The sequence below is a fragment of the Molothrus ater genome, chromosome 9 (assembly GCF_012460135.2).
Source record: "Molothrus ater isolate BHLD 08-10-18 breed brown headed cowbird chromosome 9, BPBGC_Mater_1.1, whole genome shotgun sequence".
NCBI classification, from domain to species: domain Eukaryota; kingdom Metazoa; phylum Chordata; class Aves; order Passeriformes; family Icteridae; genus Molothrus; species Molothrus ater.
In genome coordinates, this window is record NC_050486.2 from 26,205,732 (window position 1) to 26,220,000 (window position 14,269).

At 50.5% G+C, this 14,269-nt stretch overlaps 1 protein-coding gene across 3 annotated transcripts in view; it reads right to left on the reverse strand.

Annotated features, from left to right (window-relative positions):
* SSBP3 (single stranded DNA binding protein 3) overlaps positions 1–14,269 on the reverse strand; it is a 54,970-nt gene that overhangs the window by 5,738 nt on the left and 34,963 nt on the right. For 2 of the 3 annotated variants that reach the window (XM_036387788.2, XM_054515732.1), the window contains exons 5-8: positions 12,481–12,570; positions 3,819–3,878; positions 1,830–1,896; positions 1,646–1,722 (exon numbers count right to left, since the gene is read on the reverse strand). In XM_036387788.2, coding sequence (XP_036243681.1) covers positions 1,646–1,722; positions 1,830–1,896; positions 3,819–3,878; positions 12,481–12,570 — 294 coding nt within the window. Of the gene's footprint in view, positions 1–1,645; positions 1,723–1,829; positions 1,897–3,818; positions 3,879–4,672; positions 4,754–12,480; positions 12,571–14,269 lie in introns of all 3 variants that reach the window. The other variant, XM_036387787.2, reaches the window with a different exon arrangement.

Sequence of the window (14,269 nt, forward strand, 5' to 3'; positions counted from 1 at the left end):
CTGGAAAACGAAGCCAGCTGAAAGATGCTCAGGGAGGGTGAGGAGGGAACGCAGCTGCGCCGAGCGACCTGGGCAAGGCACCACCAAAACCCAGAGAGCTACAAACCCTCTTCATATTGGTGCTGGCAAACCCTGTCCTGGCTTCTGCAGAGCTGCAAATGGGACTCTTAAAGGGAAAAATGCAGCAGCAATCAGCTGAAAGGGATGATTCATCACTGCTGTGTAGTAAGGAGCTGCTGTCAGGGCTCCAGGATGTCCTGGCTGGATGTTCTGAAGCCCTCTGGAATCATCTGAGAAGTATTTAGGAAGGTCCCAATGCAAAGCTTAAAGGAAAACAAGCCCAGAGCACACAAGGTGTGAGGGGCTGCGGGGTCTGGGTCGGTATTTTTGGTGGCTGCCTGCACAGGCGCCGATTCCTGGATGGCTGCAGGCAGGCAGCGCCTGTGGGTGCCAGATTGGGAAGCCCAGCGCTTCTCCAGGGAAAGGCTGCCTCTTAAAAAACCTCTCCCTAATGTACATACACAGGGAACGGTGGAGTCAAAAATAAAGCTCTGAACATTTCACAACTCCTGCCGGCTCCCGGAGCCGCCGCCATCCCACGCGGCGCTCAGCGCGCGCTCCCCGCTTCCAAGTTTCGCGGAGAGCTCTGGAAGTGGGAAGCAGCCTCCCCCGGGCAAGCCGCCGCCGCTCGCCTTGGCGCAGGCCATGCTTGCAAATGCCTTTGTTTTTTTTTTCCCTTTTGGGTGTAATCCTCCAGGAAAGGAGGATTTCAAGCACAGCAGCAGCGCTATGGGAGGGCTTGCCTGTGAAACGATGCTTGCGCAGGTTTTTTGTCCCCTGCCCGAGGATGGATTCAGGTGCCCGTGGACGTGGCTGAACACCCCTGAGGAGCATCCTCAGGTTGGTGCTAAAGACATGACACAACTCCCTCTTTACACAACATTCACTTATCTCAACAGTCTCCAGGGGAAAAACAAAACAAAACTCCAGCGCGCCCGCTCATCTCCTGACAGACTCTGATCCTCGCGCTACAAACTCCACGTAGGCGACGATGCAGAGAGGATAAACCTCCAACCAAAATATGGTAATCTGGTTTTGAAGTCTCGTAGAAGGAACAAACAGGAGTGAGTCAACAACAAGCCACTCCATGAAGTGAATCAACGGAACGACAGCATATATTAACCCAGATCTGCTTAATTTCAAGTTTACTCCCCTTTCCTGAAATACAGAGCTCAAGCAGGCAGCAGGAAGGGCAGGTGGAGGGGAACCTCGCAGGGGAAAGCCTTATTCCCTTTGCTCAAGGGATCTTTGCCATTTCTTTTTATTTATTAATTTCAAATGCAAGCCTCCCTCCCTTTCCTGCAGTTAGGCTTGTAACTGTTTCCCAGGCAGGCAGTGTAATGCACTCAAAGGCTGCTCCAGCTCGGAGCTAAGTGCCATCCCCTCTGACAGAAGGGCAGGAGGGAGGCTCTAATACCCTTAATGAGCTCTGAAGACCTCACTCCTGTTAAAAGGAGGGATTTCCAGATGCAAGACTAATGTAAAACACATTAACACTAATGGGGGGACAGAGTGTGGGGGGGAACTCCGAGCCCCAGGAGGTTGCTCGCATGGTTTGTGGGATGTGCTCTGGCACCGGGCTTACCTGCGGACCGGGACCCATGGGGCCCATCCCTCGCGGAGGATTCATCCTTTGCATGGGGCCGCCCATGTTGGGGTGCCCTGTTGGGAGGAAAGCAGGGGTGTTACACGGCACCACAGCCACTCTGCGTCCCGAATTAACAGCTAATTAAGAACACCACACATACACCCTGCTCTGCTGGGTTTACCTTGCTGTCGCGTGGGATCCATCGAATTGGGCAGCAATGGCTGTGTACCGGGAACAGCACCCGGGGGCTGTGAAAGCAAGGGAGCAAGATTAAAAAAAATAAATCCTGCATCCCCCTGCATCCTCCTGCATCCCACATCCCCCTGCATCCTCCTGCATCCCACATCCCACTGCTACAGCCTCCACGTCTTTGCCTCCCTCATCCTTCTGCAAACCCTCTCTAAACCCCAAACAAGGCGTTTCCCCCTCCCCTCATGCCAAATGCTACTGTATTTTAGGAAAGCAGGGGAAAACTCAGGCTGAGCAGGGCAGTGGTGTCAAATCCAGCAGGGAAAGGTGACCAACAGTGTGGCACCCTGGTGATACACAGCACCAGGGCCAAACCAGGCAGCGATTCACTGGCTCTGGCAGGGAGATGCTCCATGTGCAGCAGAGCAAGGCCCCCTCCCCAAACTCACATTCCACTCAGGCAATGCTGCTATTTAAGCTTCAAAGGCTACTCCAAGCAGATAAAGGGGAAGAAAGGAAGAAAAATGCAGATACTGTCTGCCTGAGGGAAGCAAACTGTAAACAGCTTTGCTACACTGGATGCCAACACCGAGGATCCCATGCTACAGCACAAGCTCTGGGTGCACACGGCTGTGCTGAGGCACAATCAGCCCAATCCCAAGTTTTTTGCAGGCTGGAAGCCTGGAGGCAGCAGGAGGAAGATAAACCAGGAGGGTTGCAGAGGTGGAATATTTACACTTCTGCTGCCTGACCTTCCTGCCCGCCTATTTATTCCTCTTGTCCCTCAGGATGTGACCATAACCTCGCTGAGCTCTGCCCAGGTACAAACATAAGTTTTTTATGTGGTGTTTGGGGGGAAAACATGAAATCTTTCTAATTAACTTTACCCACTCCTGGATGCTTGATCCTGCTGTGGGAACAGCCTCCTCAAACCAGTCCCCCCTGCCTCTCCTGCCTGCCCAGCTCACTGTGTTCACCAGCAGCAGAGCCTGGGATGAGCCAAGAACCACTGCAGGATGGGGTCCTGTTAAAACTGACCTATGAGGAGGTGCAGTGAATTAATACCTTGTTAGATCATCCATCAGTGGCCTGGGTGGAAGGTTCTTCCAGCCATGGGGGTCCTCCATTAGCCCCTTCTGGGTTTTTCTCAGCTACATCTCAGCTATGTCTCAGCATCAGTTAGCAAATTCCAAAGATTCAAGTCTCAAATCCAGCAAGCACAAACCCAGAGCAAGCTGGTACATCCTACTTCCTGACTATCCTGCTCTTTCTGCTAATTAGACCTACAGAAGAATCATGCTGATAGCCAAAAAAAAAAAAAAACAAGCTCCCAAGATAATTTTTGAACAGACACCTTTGCTGCTCAAAGGAATTACAGGTTTCCTTTAATTTCCCTTTGGTGACAAATTTGGTCATTACTCTACAGATCTGCATGGCACCACTGTCAAGGAGATGAATTCCTTAACCAAAGGCCATGCATGCATCCAGGCAGGGCGTGGGGTGGAAGCCTCCATCCACAAGGCCAGAAACAAACTGCCCTTGTATAAGCTGGGATAAGAGGATAAACCCAACCCAAAAAATTCAGCGGTGACCTGCCCCGCTTGACCCCGCCGCTGATCTAAACACTCGGTCAGCCCAGCAGCAGGATTATCTCCATCACTTTAATTTTCTGCGATTGCAGGGAAAATCCAGCCAGGCAGCAAGCATGCAGCATGGCACAGCCCTGCTGGGAACACCATGGCTGGAAAGCAGCACATTCCCCACTGCTGTTTCCACCCTGGATAGGCCCAAACCCCACAACAAAATTAAACCATCATCGTTGAGTGACACCTGATGATCCGGCACTAGGAAAGAGGAGGGTGATCAAGGAGGTGATGCTTGCCACCCAAACCCAAGGAGCATCTGCAGGACACCTGGCTCTCATCCCCCTTCCCAAATAACAGCTACCCCTAGGAAATCCAGAATCCTGGGAGTGCAGTACCTGGTTGCCCATCCTGATGGGGGGCCGGGGACCTCCGGCGTAGCGCGGCGACATGAATGGCTGTGGGGACACAAAAGGGGGTCAGGGCTGAGCCCTGGGGAGGTGGCACGCTCCCCACGCACGCTGGTTAGCCTGTACACACTGGTTTTGTTTTTTTTTTTTTTTTTTAATTTTTTAAATTTTTTTTTTCTGGAGACATCCTTTTTAAAAAAGTGACGTTTCAAAAGGGAAAAAAAAAAGAGAAAGGTGTCTGGACTCTGTTTTTTAGACATTTTTCTCTGTAGGTTTATTGTTTGAGACGGTGTTTGACATTGGCAATACTAGGTGAGGCTGTTAAAATTAGTGCATGGGAAACCCTGAGTGTTAGATAATGTTCAAGTTTAAATATATAGAGATATATTAAAAAAAAAGTGGCAAATAAGCACATACAGACACGCACACACAAAAAACCCCAGTGCTAAGTACTGAAAAAAAAAAAAAAGAAGAAAGGCTTAACGTTACTTCTTTTTACAACTGCTGCTACTAACAGAAGCTTAAAAATCCACATCAAGTTAAATTTCTCAGGCTACCTTGGGAAGGTAAAACAGTCTGATACCCACGATTGACTTCTCAGTCCATTGACAACTGCATATCCAAAAAAACACCAAAAAAAAAAGAAAAAAAGAGAGAAAGAAAAAAAAAAAAAAGAAAAAAAAGGGGAAAAAACCAACATTTTGCTTCGGAGCTGGGGTGCCCGGGGGGATGCTCCCCGGGGAGCGGGTACCCGCTGCCCAGCATGCTTACAGAGGGGGGAAAAAGAAGTAAATCGAGCGCACGTCCCGGTTCACAGCCCTACCCATCACTAGTGTCTTTACCTGACTGTGGGGTCCCATCATGCTGTTAGGATTGTGGGGTGGAGGCTGTGCGTGTGGCGAGGGCTGTGACCCAGGCGGTCCCTGTGAGGTCAGACAGTAGAAGGAGGTTATAGATTAGCACATGAAAGCGCAGAAAGAGCTAAAAAAGGATTCACGGGTGGACCTGTTCAGTCAGGGAGTCAGTTCTCCCGGTTTTAAATAAATTTTTTTTCCTTTTTTTTTTTTAAATTGAGGTTCAATTCATTTGCAGCTGAACAATGAGTAATGATATATGCGAAAAAAATATATATTCAAAATCAGAACATCTGTCAAAATACATTGGCCACATTGAGAGTAAACGGTCCAGTGGTTCAACCAAGTCTGCAATGATAAACACACAGGGAAACACTTTTCAGGGGCGTGCAACGAGGGAAAAAAAATATGCAGGAGAGGACCAGAGAGGGTGGGGGGGAAATAGAAAAACTACCCCCAAAAGAAAAAAGAAAAAAAAAGAAAAAAAAATTCTAAAAAAAATTTTAAAATAAAAATGATTTTTTTCCTCTCTCATCCCAAAGGTTGGAAACACCTCCGGGTTTGTGTTTTGACCGTGGTTCATTGCAGGTGCTGGAGTGAGCAGAGAGGATGAGGAGCACATCCCAGCTCACGCCTGGGCAGCGTTTGGGTGGCACAGCTGGGGCTGCACCGCCACGCTGAAGGGATGCAACATCCTTCCTTGAGGTGCATTCCCTAAGGATGCCAGTGAAATGGCTTGCGAGCAAAGAAAGGATGTCTAGGGGAAAAAAGGAGAGATTAGTTGGTGCAGGTTTAAGACTGCAATGCAGCAGTCGCTGACATTTTGGGCTTGAACGCCCACTTTAATTTTTTTTTTTTTTTTTTAATTTCCCTTAAAAGCACAAAATGAAAATTTGCTTGGAAAAACCGTGAGCTTGGTGCAAGAAATATACCGGTGCGTGTTACGGTGAGGAAAAAGGGAAAAAAAAAGAAAAAAAAGAAAAAAAGAAAAAAAAGTATTTTTTGAGTCCAAGGAGGTGTAATTGGTAGAGAAAGCAGAGGAGCTCTGTCAGTAGGTGATGGGAAGCGACGGCAGGCTCCAGGACCGGCGCCGGAGCAGATGTTCTCTACCTGCCTCGTTACTAATTTCAACAAGTGTTCGCCTTCTAGCTGCTGCCAGCAATGGCATGGTTTGTTACCATGAGCAATTTTCTTAATTAACAGACATTAATTAGCCATTTAGCAATTTTGCAAGCATTTGTTTAGCAGCTTTCCTAAACATGAATACCACTGTGATAATGGTACTGATTAGAGGGTCCCCTAATTAACAGTACAGGGAAGGAAAATTGAAATCACATAAATTAAAAAGGGAGGGGAAGTTAATGAAGGCAGGACATATTTGCACCTGCAAATCTTTTGTACAGCGGAAACTTGAGTGCAATGTAAATAAAGTAAGAGGGTGGGTTTTTTCTTCTTTTTTTTTTTTTTTTAATTTTTTTTTTATTTGAATGGTTCAGTGGTGAGATGGAGCCAAGCAGATTTAAACCAACAGCCTCCTGCCAGCTTCTCTGCTCCAGCCGCTGATATCCCACCACTTACACCACCATTTATCTTCCAGGTGCCAAAAGGAACCAGCCCCTGCCCTTAGTTCCTGGCCAACCTCATCTGGATGAGGTCACAGCACCTCAAGACAGCCCTCCCCACTGCCTTCTCCATCCATGTCCCACCAGAGAGGAGAAGACAAACCTCTGAGGTCCAACTGCAGCATCAACCTCCTTTAGCAGAAGTCCTCTCCAGGCATGGAAGTTGACTTATTTTTGCTTCTGAGCTGCTAACTCTGTCTGTGAATGCAAAGTGCAGCAGGGGCAGCAGACACCTCCCACCATCCCCCAGTAAGGTCTGGCCACCCCCAAAGCCCTTCCTACACATCTCAGCTGCAGGATTTGGGGTAGGGAAGATCAGAAGAGGTGAATGAGTGATGAAAGCAAGTGGAAGGTAAAAACCAGGGCTGGCAGAGGCCAAACCTCAAGCCCATCAATGCAAGAGCCAGTGTCCTCCACGATGCCTGCCCTGTGCTGCAGGAGGGGGTCATTGCTGTCCAGGTACTGATGTCCTTCCCCCTGTATCCCACAGCAGGTGAGGGTGTGGGGTGAACAGGTACCAAACACCCGGGGGACATGGCCACCTGAAGGCACCCTGGCTGGGCCTGAAGTGACGCTTGGGGTCTGCATTTCGAACTGGAGAGCAAACACTGTTTGACTACTGGAGAAAAAGCATTTATGGGACACAGCAGCATTTCCACCAGACAAAAATCCCCTGTGGCAGCTGGATCCAGAGAGCATCATTGTTTGTGCTGCTGAGTGCATCCTCTGGAGCGAGCTCCTGCCCCAACACCAAGGCTGCTCCCGGGATGCTCCAGGCTCGGCGCCACAGCATCCCTGCCCCTGCTTTATCCCATGTGGTACTGCTCCCAGAGGACACTTCTGGATAAGGTGACGCCCAGCTTGTGCAAACGTTTTGGCAGGCAGGGAGGAGCTGAAAGCTGCTTTTTTATTTCTCCTCCTTTTCTTGCTTGTTCTGTGCGGCAGCATCCAAAATGTTCGCTCCAAGCTGCGACCGCTGCGGCCCCCTCGGCAGGGCTGCCCTGCTCTGTCAGAAAGGCAGTCCCTCTGCATACTGTTATCTCCATAAATACTTGCAGATGTTTCGGGGCTGGGACCCGTGTTGGGCTGGGAACGCCTGCTGGAGTGGTTGGGTTTTTGCACGGGATTGCCTCGCTGCAGAGGGAGCAGCAGATGATCCCCATGGATCACGGCGGTTGGGACAAGTGTTTTGCAGAGATGACATGTGGGCTCCAACCAACAGAACATCCCCTTTTTCTTAAAAAAACGCGTGTTTAGCAGTTATTAACTACTCCTGTTAAAGGAGGAGGCTGAACACATGCTGTCCTGCTTCCTCCACCTCCCTCCATCCAGCCCTGGAGTCACATCCCTGCGGCACAGCTCCTTCTGACACGCCATGCTGGGGGAGCAGGACCTGCTCTGCAGCTGCTTCACTCTCATCTCCAGACCAGCACTGGAAACCCCATCATCTCTCAAGCTTTTCCTTTTTCCCCAAAACTGGACACTCTTTGTGTGGGGTTATTCTTCATCTTCCTGTAGCTGCCTCAAAAACACCCAAAAAAAGAAACCCAACAGCTAAAATGGTGTTAGAGGAAACCGTTTCCAACAGCTGCCAGTGCCCCAACCTCCTCTCTGCTTCATTTCTTTCTCCCCTCTACACTCCAGGGACTTTAAAAGCCCAACCTGGCCCGCCGGACAGCCGAAGTTTGCTGCCACAGCTGCTTCCTACAGGGAGTTTCCAGGAGATCAGGTTATTTCCACTCTGTCTTTCATGAGCTCGACTCCTCAAACTTCTTGTAAAATATTAAAGATGGAAAATGGCACGAGCGATCATAGCTCTGTGTGTGTCAATTTATGTTTCCAGCGTAATTCACCACAAATGGATCATGTTTTATGGGCTACATACTTTCAGCTAATGGGGGAGTTTTGCTATTTAAAAACATTTTCAAGCACCTCTGGGGGTGGCAGAACAAGGCAGGATGGTACGAGAAGGCAAAGCATCACTGCCACGAGACACCGATGGTTTCGAGTTAGCAATAGGGAGGCATCTTGTGTTTAAAATACCTGCCCCTGCCTGCCAGTTTTGACGTTAGAAAACACTAAAATAAATTAGATGGATATTAATTAAAGCCATGCCTGGGTTTATTGGAGAGGAGATTTATTTCTACTGAAGGAGAGAGATGTTTTGCAAGTTGACAAGGAAAAAAAAGAGAGCTATCTCTGAAGGAGCCTTCAGGAGAGATGCTCCAGTTGCCTTCAAAGAGAAAGACCCCGGTTGACTTCCAGCGTGTGCTGCTGGGTGAGGACCTTCCCGAGACAAGTGAGGCCAGGAGAGGTTAGACAAGGCAAGGCAAGGCAAAGCAAGGCAAGGCAAAGCAAGGCGAGGTTAGGCAAGGCAAGGCAAGGCAGCAAGGCAAGGCGAGGCGAGGCGGGCCAAGTTCCCCCCGCAGACAGAGAAAGGCAGTCGTGGGCAGGAGCTCTGCCTCGCCTGCAGCTGGGGCTCCCAACTGCAGAAGCCTGGTTTTAAGGAATATGTTTAACACAAGCTCTTCAGGAAACAAACCCGTGTCAGCCAGAGCCAAGAACAGTCACCTCCATCTGGCTGGAGCACCCGAGAGAAAGTTGACTGCAAATCCCACCATATGCTCCAGACGCTCAGTACAAAAGCCTCGGGCATCCTACTAAACTTCCAGAAAAAAAACTTTCTCTGATGCTTGCTTTTCCTTTCCTCCAGTTTGTAGGCTACCTTCCTTCAAACCCTGCCTGGTACAGGCTGGTACCAAGTTCTACCCCAGGATTTTTGGAAGAGCAGCCTGGTTTTATGGAAGTGGCTGGCCGGAGCTGGTGGCACCCGATGAGCAGTGGGAAATCCCACTGAGACATCAGGACAGCAGGGGGAAAATGGTGGCATCCAAGGAGGGAGCAGGACAACATGGACCCCTTCCTATTGTCCCTGGCTTCACCATCCCCACCCCACGGGCGACCTCACCCAAAGGGGGGAAGTCTCCAGGACATGGGGAGGAGAGCTGGGGAGGGCAGGGGATGTGTGGGGGGAGCCCCCCGGGCTCTGGAGGCCCCGTCCTCCCCAGCTCCCGAGGTCTGTCTGCATTAGGGGGCAGTGTGGGAACACGGAGCAGCCGGTGCTTTGTTTTGGTGCATCTCGGCGCCGAGCTGCTGATGCATAGCTAACGCAGCGCCGACATTGATTTATGGTCAACTTTCCATTTCATCAGCGCGGGGTACGGGGACTCTGCCTGGGGACAGCAGGCATGCCTGGGGGGGCTGCTGACTCGCCCTCCCCCCGGTTGTTTAGTGGTGTAAAGGTGTGGTATTAATTGCTTTCAATTTTTTGTTTTCCTTCCTGTATTTCCCTGGCATCCCCCCATCCCTCTTGCGAGGGATCCGCACCCCGGCATCAATCCAGCTTTCAAAACAAAAGCAGGAACGCCTCTGATGACCTTTAGGAGGATGAGCAGAGGGTTTGTTTGCTCATCTCAATGGGACAAAGAGAGAGATTTAAATAAAAGCATCTACCCATGCTGGCCGTCAACCCAGCCAACCTTTTGTCCGGAGCGCAGCCGATGCTGTGCTGTTGGCTGGCACCGTGAAATGCCCCAGCAACCCAGGAGTGTCATGGGCCTCTCCTCTCCATCATTTTGGGAGATTCTGCAGGCTGCACTTCCCTGGGCCCCTGACCTGAAGGGCACTGCTGGGCACTGGGAAGGGAATCTCACTGCAAGGCAGTGGCTGTGGATGGGCGCTGCAGCCTGGAGTCCTCCTTGCTTCTCCCTTGCCTGGAGCACTCCTTCTCCTCCAAGCTCACTCACATGTGTTTGGGCTACAGAGTCCCAGGTCCATATCAATTTTTCCCTTTGCCTGTGGTGGACATCTTCACATGCAGGGCTGGGGGGGGTTCATGCATTGCAAAGTTTCTGCTACCTGAGCTTTGCTGGTGACTCACTCCTCAGCTCCCTGTGTGACTCCCCACCATGCCTGGACACGATCAGGCTCTCTAAATCCTTTCAAAAACTATCTGTCCATGCCTGCTGCCCTTGGGGATATCCCTTGCAGGTCCCTGGTGCAGAAGAGCAAGATGCTGAAAACCTCTGAGCCGTCTCCTGGCATGAGGATGGCACTGGCTGAGGTGGCACCACCTCACTCACTCCCAAGGCTGGCACACCAAGGGTTGGGGAGAAGTCCTTTCTATCTTCTGTGACCTTTTTGTTTTTGCCCTCTGAATTTAGGCACTTTAATCTCCTACAGATAGGAAATTACCCCCGAGCTGTGACTGGCTCGACACTGAGCCTCCAGCCCATCTCTGCAAGAGCTGCTCTCCAGCATCTCCTGAAGCTGGAATGAGCCCCAGCACCCGCAATAAATCAGACATGCTTTCATGGAGGCGATGTTCAGACTGTGTTAAAAGGTGGGATTTTTCTTCTGCTTTCCATCCCGAGGGCTGGGAGGAGAAACCAGATGTTGGAGGGCTTTCAGGAAAGGCAGGCTCTTGAGATGTCACATGTGAGCCATATGCACCAGCACCCATCCTCTCTTCCCTCTGGCAGTGCTGGGGATGGGCAGCATAACCTGTCCTGGTGCTATTACATTGTCTGGGGTGTCAGGATCCACTCCTACTTCTGAGCCACCCCCTACCCTAGTGGCTCCTGGGCCAGCTGCACGGGAGGCAGGGAGCCAAGATGGGTTGGTTACTCCTGAATCAGACCCTCAGTGCAAAAGTGCTACAGGAGGGCAGAGAGGAAAGAAGGGGGCACAGCTTGGAGGCTGTCAACAGGAAAGAATCGAGACGGCAGCATGAACAGTAGATGTCTGGAGAGATGTGACTCCTCTCCCTCACCATTCCCACTCTGGGAAAGCCAACCCATCCTCTCGATGCCTTGCCCTAAATTCCTGCCAGTTTTGCAGCCCTCGCAGCTCGGCGTGAAGCAGAAGCCCCAGAGGACAGTCAGCTTCACCGCGGGGCGAGATCAGGACGTTTTGGAGAGACATTTGTTGGAAGCAGCAGCTTGGCACTGGGATTGCTGGCAGCAGCTCTGACCTGCGAGATTCCATCTCCGCTGTTGGCTTCACCCCCGGCCCCGAGCGCTGCTGCAAGGCTCGCCTGTTTTAGGGTTCCCCATCAAAATCGGATATTCTTACTTTGTCAGAAGCATGTTCAGGAAATGGGATCTCTCTTTCTCTCTCTCTCTCAAAAAAAAAAAAACCAAATAGGACCCTCCTTCCCCTTCCCACACAAATGTAATCGCCGATATCGGGCTCAGATATCGCCACAATAAATCACAAGCTCCTTATCGAGCTCGCCTGTCTACTGCCCGAGAAGTTCTCCCATATACAAATCACAAGCCCAGATTAAAAAAAGCCCAGCTTGCCAAAACAAATATTCCTTTCAACTCTTATCCCATTTTTTACACGAACAAGTGTTTCATCCTCAAGCAGGAGGATTTTAAAGCACAGAAAGCTTATGTTGCTGCAAATCAGTGCAGCTCACTCCGGGCAAAGAGATTCCTGAGGAAAAACCCTCAAGGTTCAAGGTTTGAAAACTCCTTTTCTTTGTGCTTCTTGATACCCTGTCTGTCAGCACCACTCCAAACATGTTACCCCCTCCTCTGTCAGAGCTTGTTTTGGGATAAGGAAGGAGTGAGGGGACTTTGGGGACTTTGCTGGGTATTTGCTTACAAGGTGCCTCCATGGCATTCAGGGATTTGGCTGGAGCCCACTCCCGCCTGCAGCCGCAGCCAGGGTTTGTTAATGCATTCAGTGATTGCATTTGGAAAAAATCAAGTGGTTAACCAGAGGAGGGGGAAAAAGTTTCAGGAATCAAAATCCAGAATGTTTTCAATTACACACGTCTGTTAGGACTGGAGAACAAATACAATCCCAACCCAAACACAAACCAAGCAGCTTTGGAAAAAAAACATTGGTTGTAAATACACAGTAACCTCTTCGAGCAAGAAAGGAATTTGCTTTAAGGCCACAAAAGATAGAAAGCAAACGTGGAAGGACAGCAGAACACAAGTTATTCCTAGACAGGTCAGCTGTGCAGGCATGCTGCTTCCTTAGCATCCTCTTGGGGGAAAAAAAATCCAACAAAACACAGGCAGGACAGCGCTGACACCCAGAGCAAAAGCAAACACGTGCGTGGTTGGAGGGGAGGGAGCAGCGGGAGGAGCCACAGCCTACCTGGAAGAACCCGGGCGGGATGGGGCCCCCGGGCATCCCGTCATTCGGGGGAATGTTTCCAAGCACGGGACTCGGGGCAGCAGCTGCGCTCTGCGGGGAACAAAACCAGGGCAAACATGGTCAGAGTTATGACAAAAGCACGTTAAAAATGCCACCTCTCCTGCCACATCCCACTGAGTCCATCTGTCTTGTGTCCCCGGAGCCCTGAGCAGGATGCTCGCAGCTGGAGGGACACCGGCCTCTGTGACTCACCCACCGAGGAGATGGCCACACACAACCTGGGAGATGATTCTGGGGTTTGTTTATTCATTTACCCAGGCACTGAGTCTTGTTAATCCACCAAGGAGCCACATCCAACGTGTAATTTTAGGCAGAAGCTGTTTGAAAGCCTTAAAATGCTTCTCCTCTCACCTCCCCACAATGCTCGCTGGTTTAGCCCTGTCCTTTGAAAATTATGCTTCCCTGACCTCACCAGAATGCCAAGGCTTTATTATTAATTTCCAAACTCACTGCATTCAACCTGTGGAGTCACATTCTCCCTTGTGCCTCCCTAGAATGAGCCACCAACCCCAAAAAGGAGGGACAGGGACAGACAAGGGGTACCTGGACACCCCACTCACTCCTCTCAGCATCCCTATTATTCACTTCTGAGAAACACCAGCGTGATGGGAAGCTCCTACTCTGAAGAAAAATATAAGAAAAAGATCTTCTCTAAAAGCCACTGCTGGTGACACATCCCTGTCAGAAAGGAGCAGTACTGTGCCATCCAAGTGCACCCCAGTTTGCCCAACACCAAGGGACCCCATTCCAGTAACAGGGCAGTTATAAAGGCACCCCAGTGGCGTTAATTGGATTTGGATCACTGAACTACTCCCCTCACCAATTTTTATGATGGACGTACCCACCTAAAACCATAGTGGGAAAACTTTCCACTGAGGAAATCCCACGAGCATATGGGGTACATGTGAGCCTGCTCAGGCTTGGTTTCACCCAACAAACCCCACGTCCCAACAGCAGCTGAGCCAGCCCCGGCTCCCGACCGCATCCGATGCAGCAACAACCACAAGATGTGAGCACAGGGGGAAGCCAGACTGTCAGGGCAGCCTGAAAAATTAAGGATTATTACTAAGGATTGCCAAGATGGGATCCTCATGTTTGGTCGGCAATCCTGCTATTCCTGACCAGAAAGCCTTGCAGAGGCAGGGGAGCACCAGACTAATCATTGCCTTGTGCCTTCCCAGGGCATCCCTCGTGCCCCTCACCATGCTCTCCAGCAGGAGCTGGCATGCAGGACGTGGGACGAAGGCCAGGACCATGCCGGATGAGGGGGTGGTTTTCCTACCCCAGCATCTCAGAGTTGCAAGTGTCACAGACAACAGTGGAGGCTGATTCCCCAGTAAGAGCCTCCCTTCATGAAATAACCAATTCCCCCCGAGGCTACAGGGTCCTGCACCCCCAGGCACACCCCATGCCACGCTCCCTCCCCTGCCCCTGAACAAGGCATCCTGAACAGCCTTCCCCCCATCAGCAGCAAAGGCCAGATCTGAGTGTTTTTACAGTTAATAAAAAAAAAAAAAAAGTCCTGGCAGGAAAAATAAGCCTGCCCATTCCAGGCTCTTTTTATACATCAGACGGCAGCAAAAATAGATGGGAGAGGGAGTGAACCCACTTCTCCCCCTCCCTCCATCCCCCCAAGTGGGTCAGCTATAAAAGTAAAACCAAATCTTAATCCAAGGCCATGAACATATTGCAGTTTCTCTGCAAAGCAGATGACTGTTCTTAATGCAAA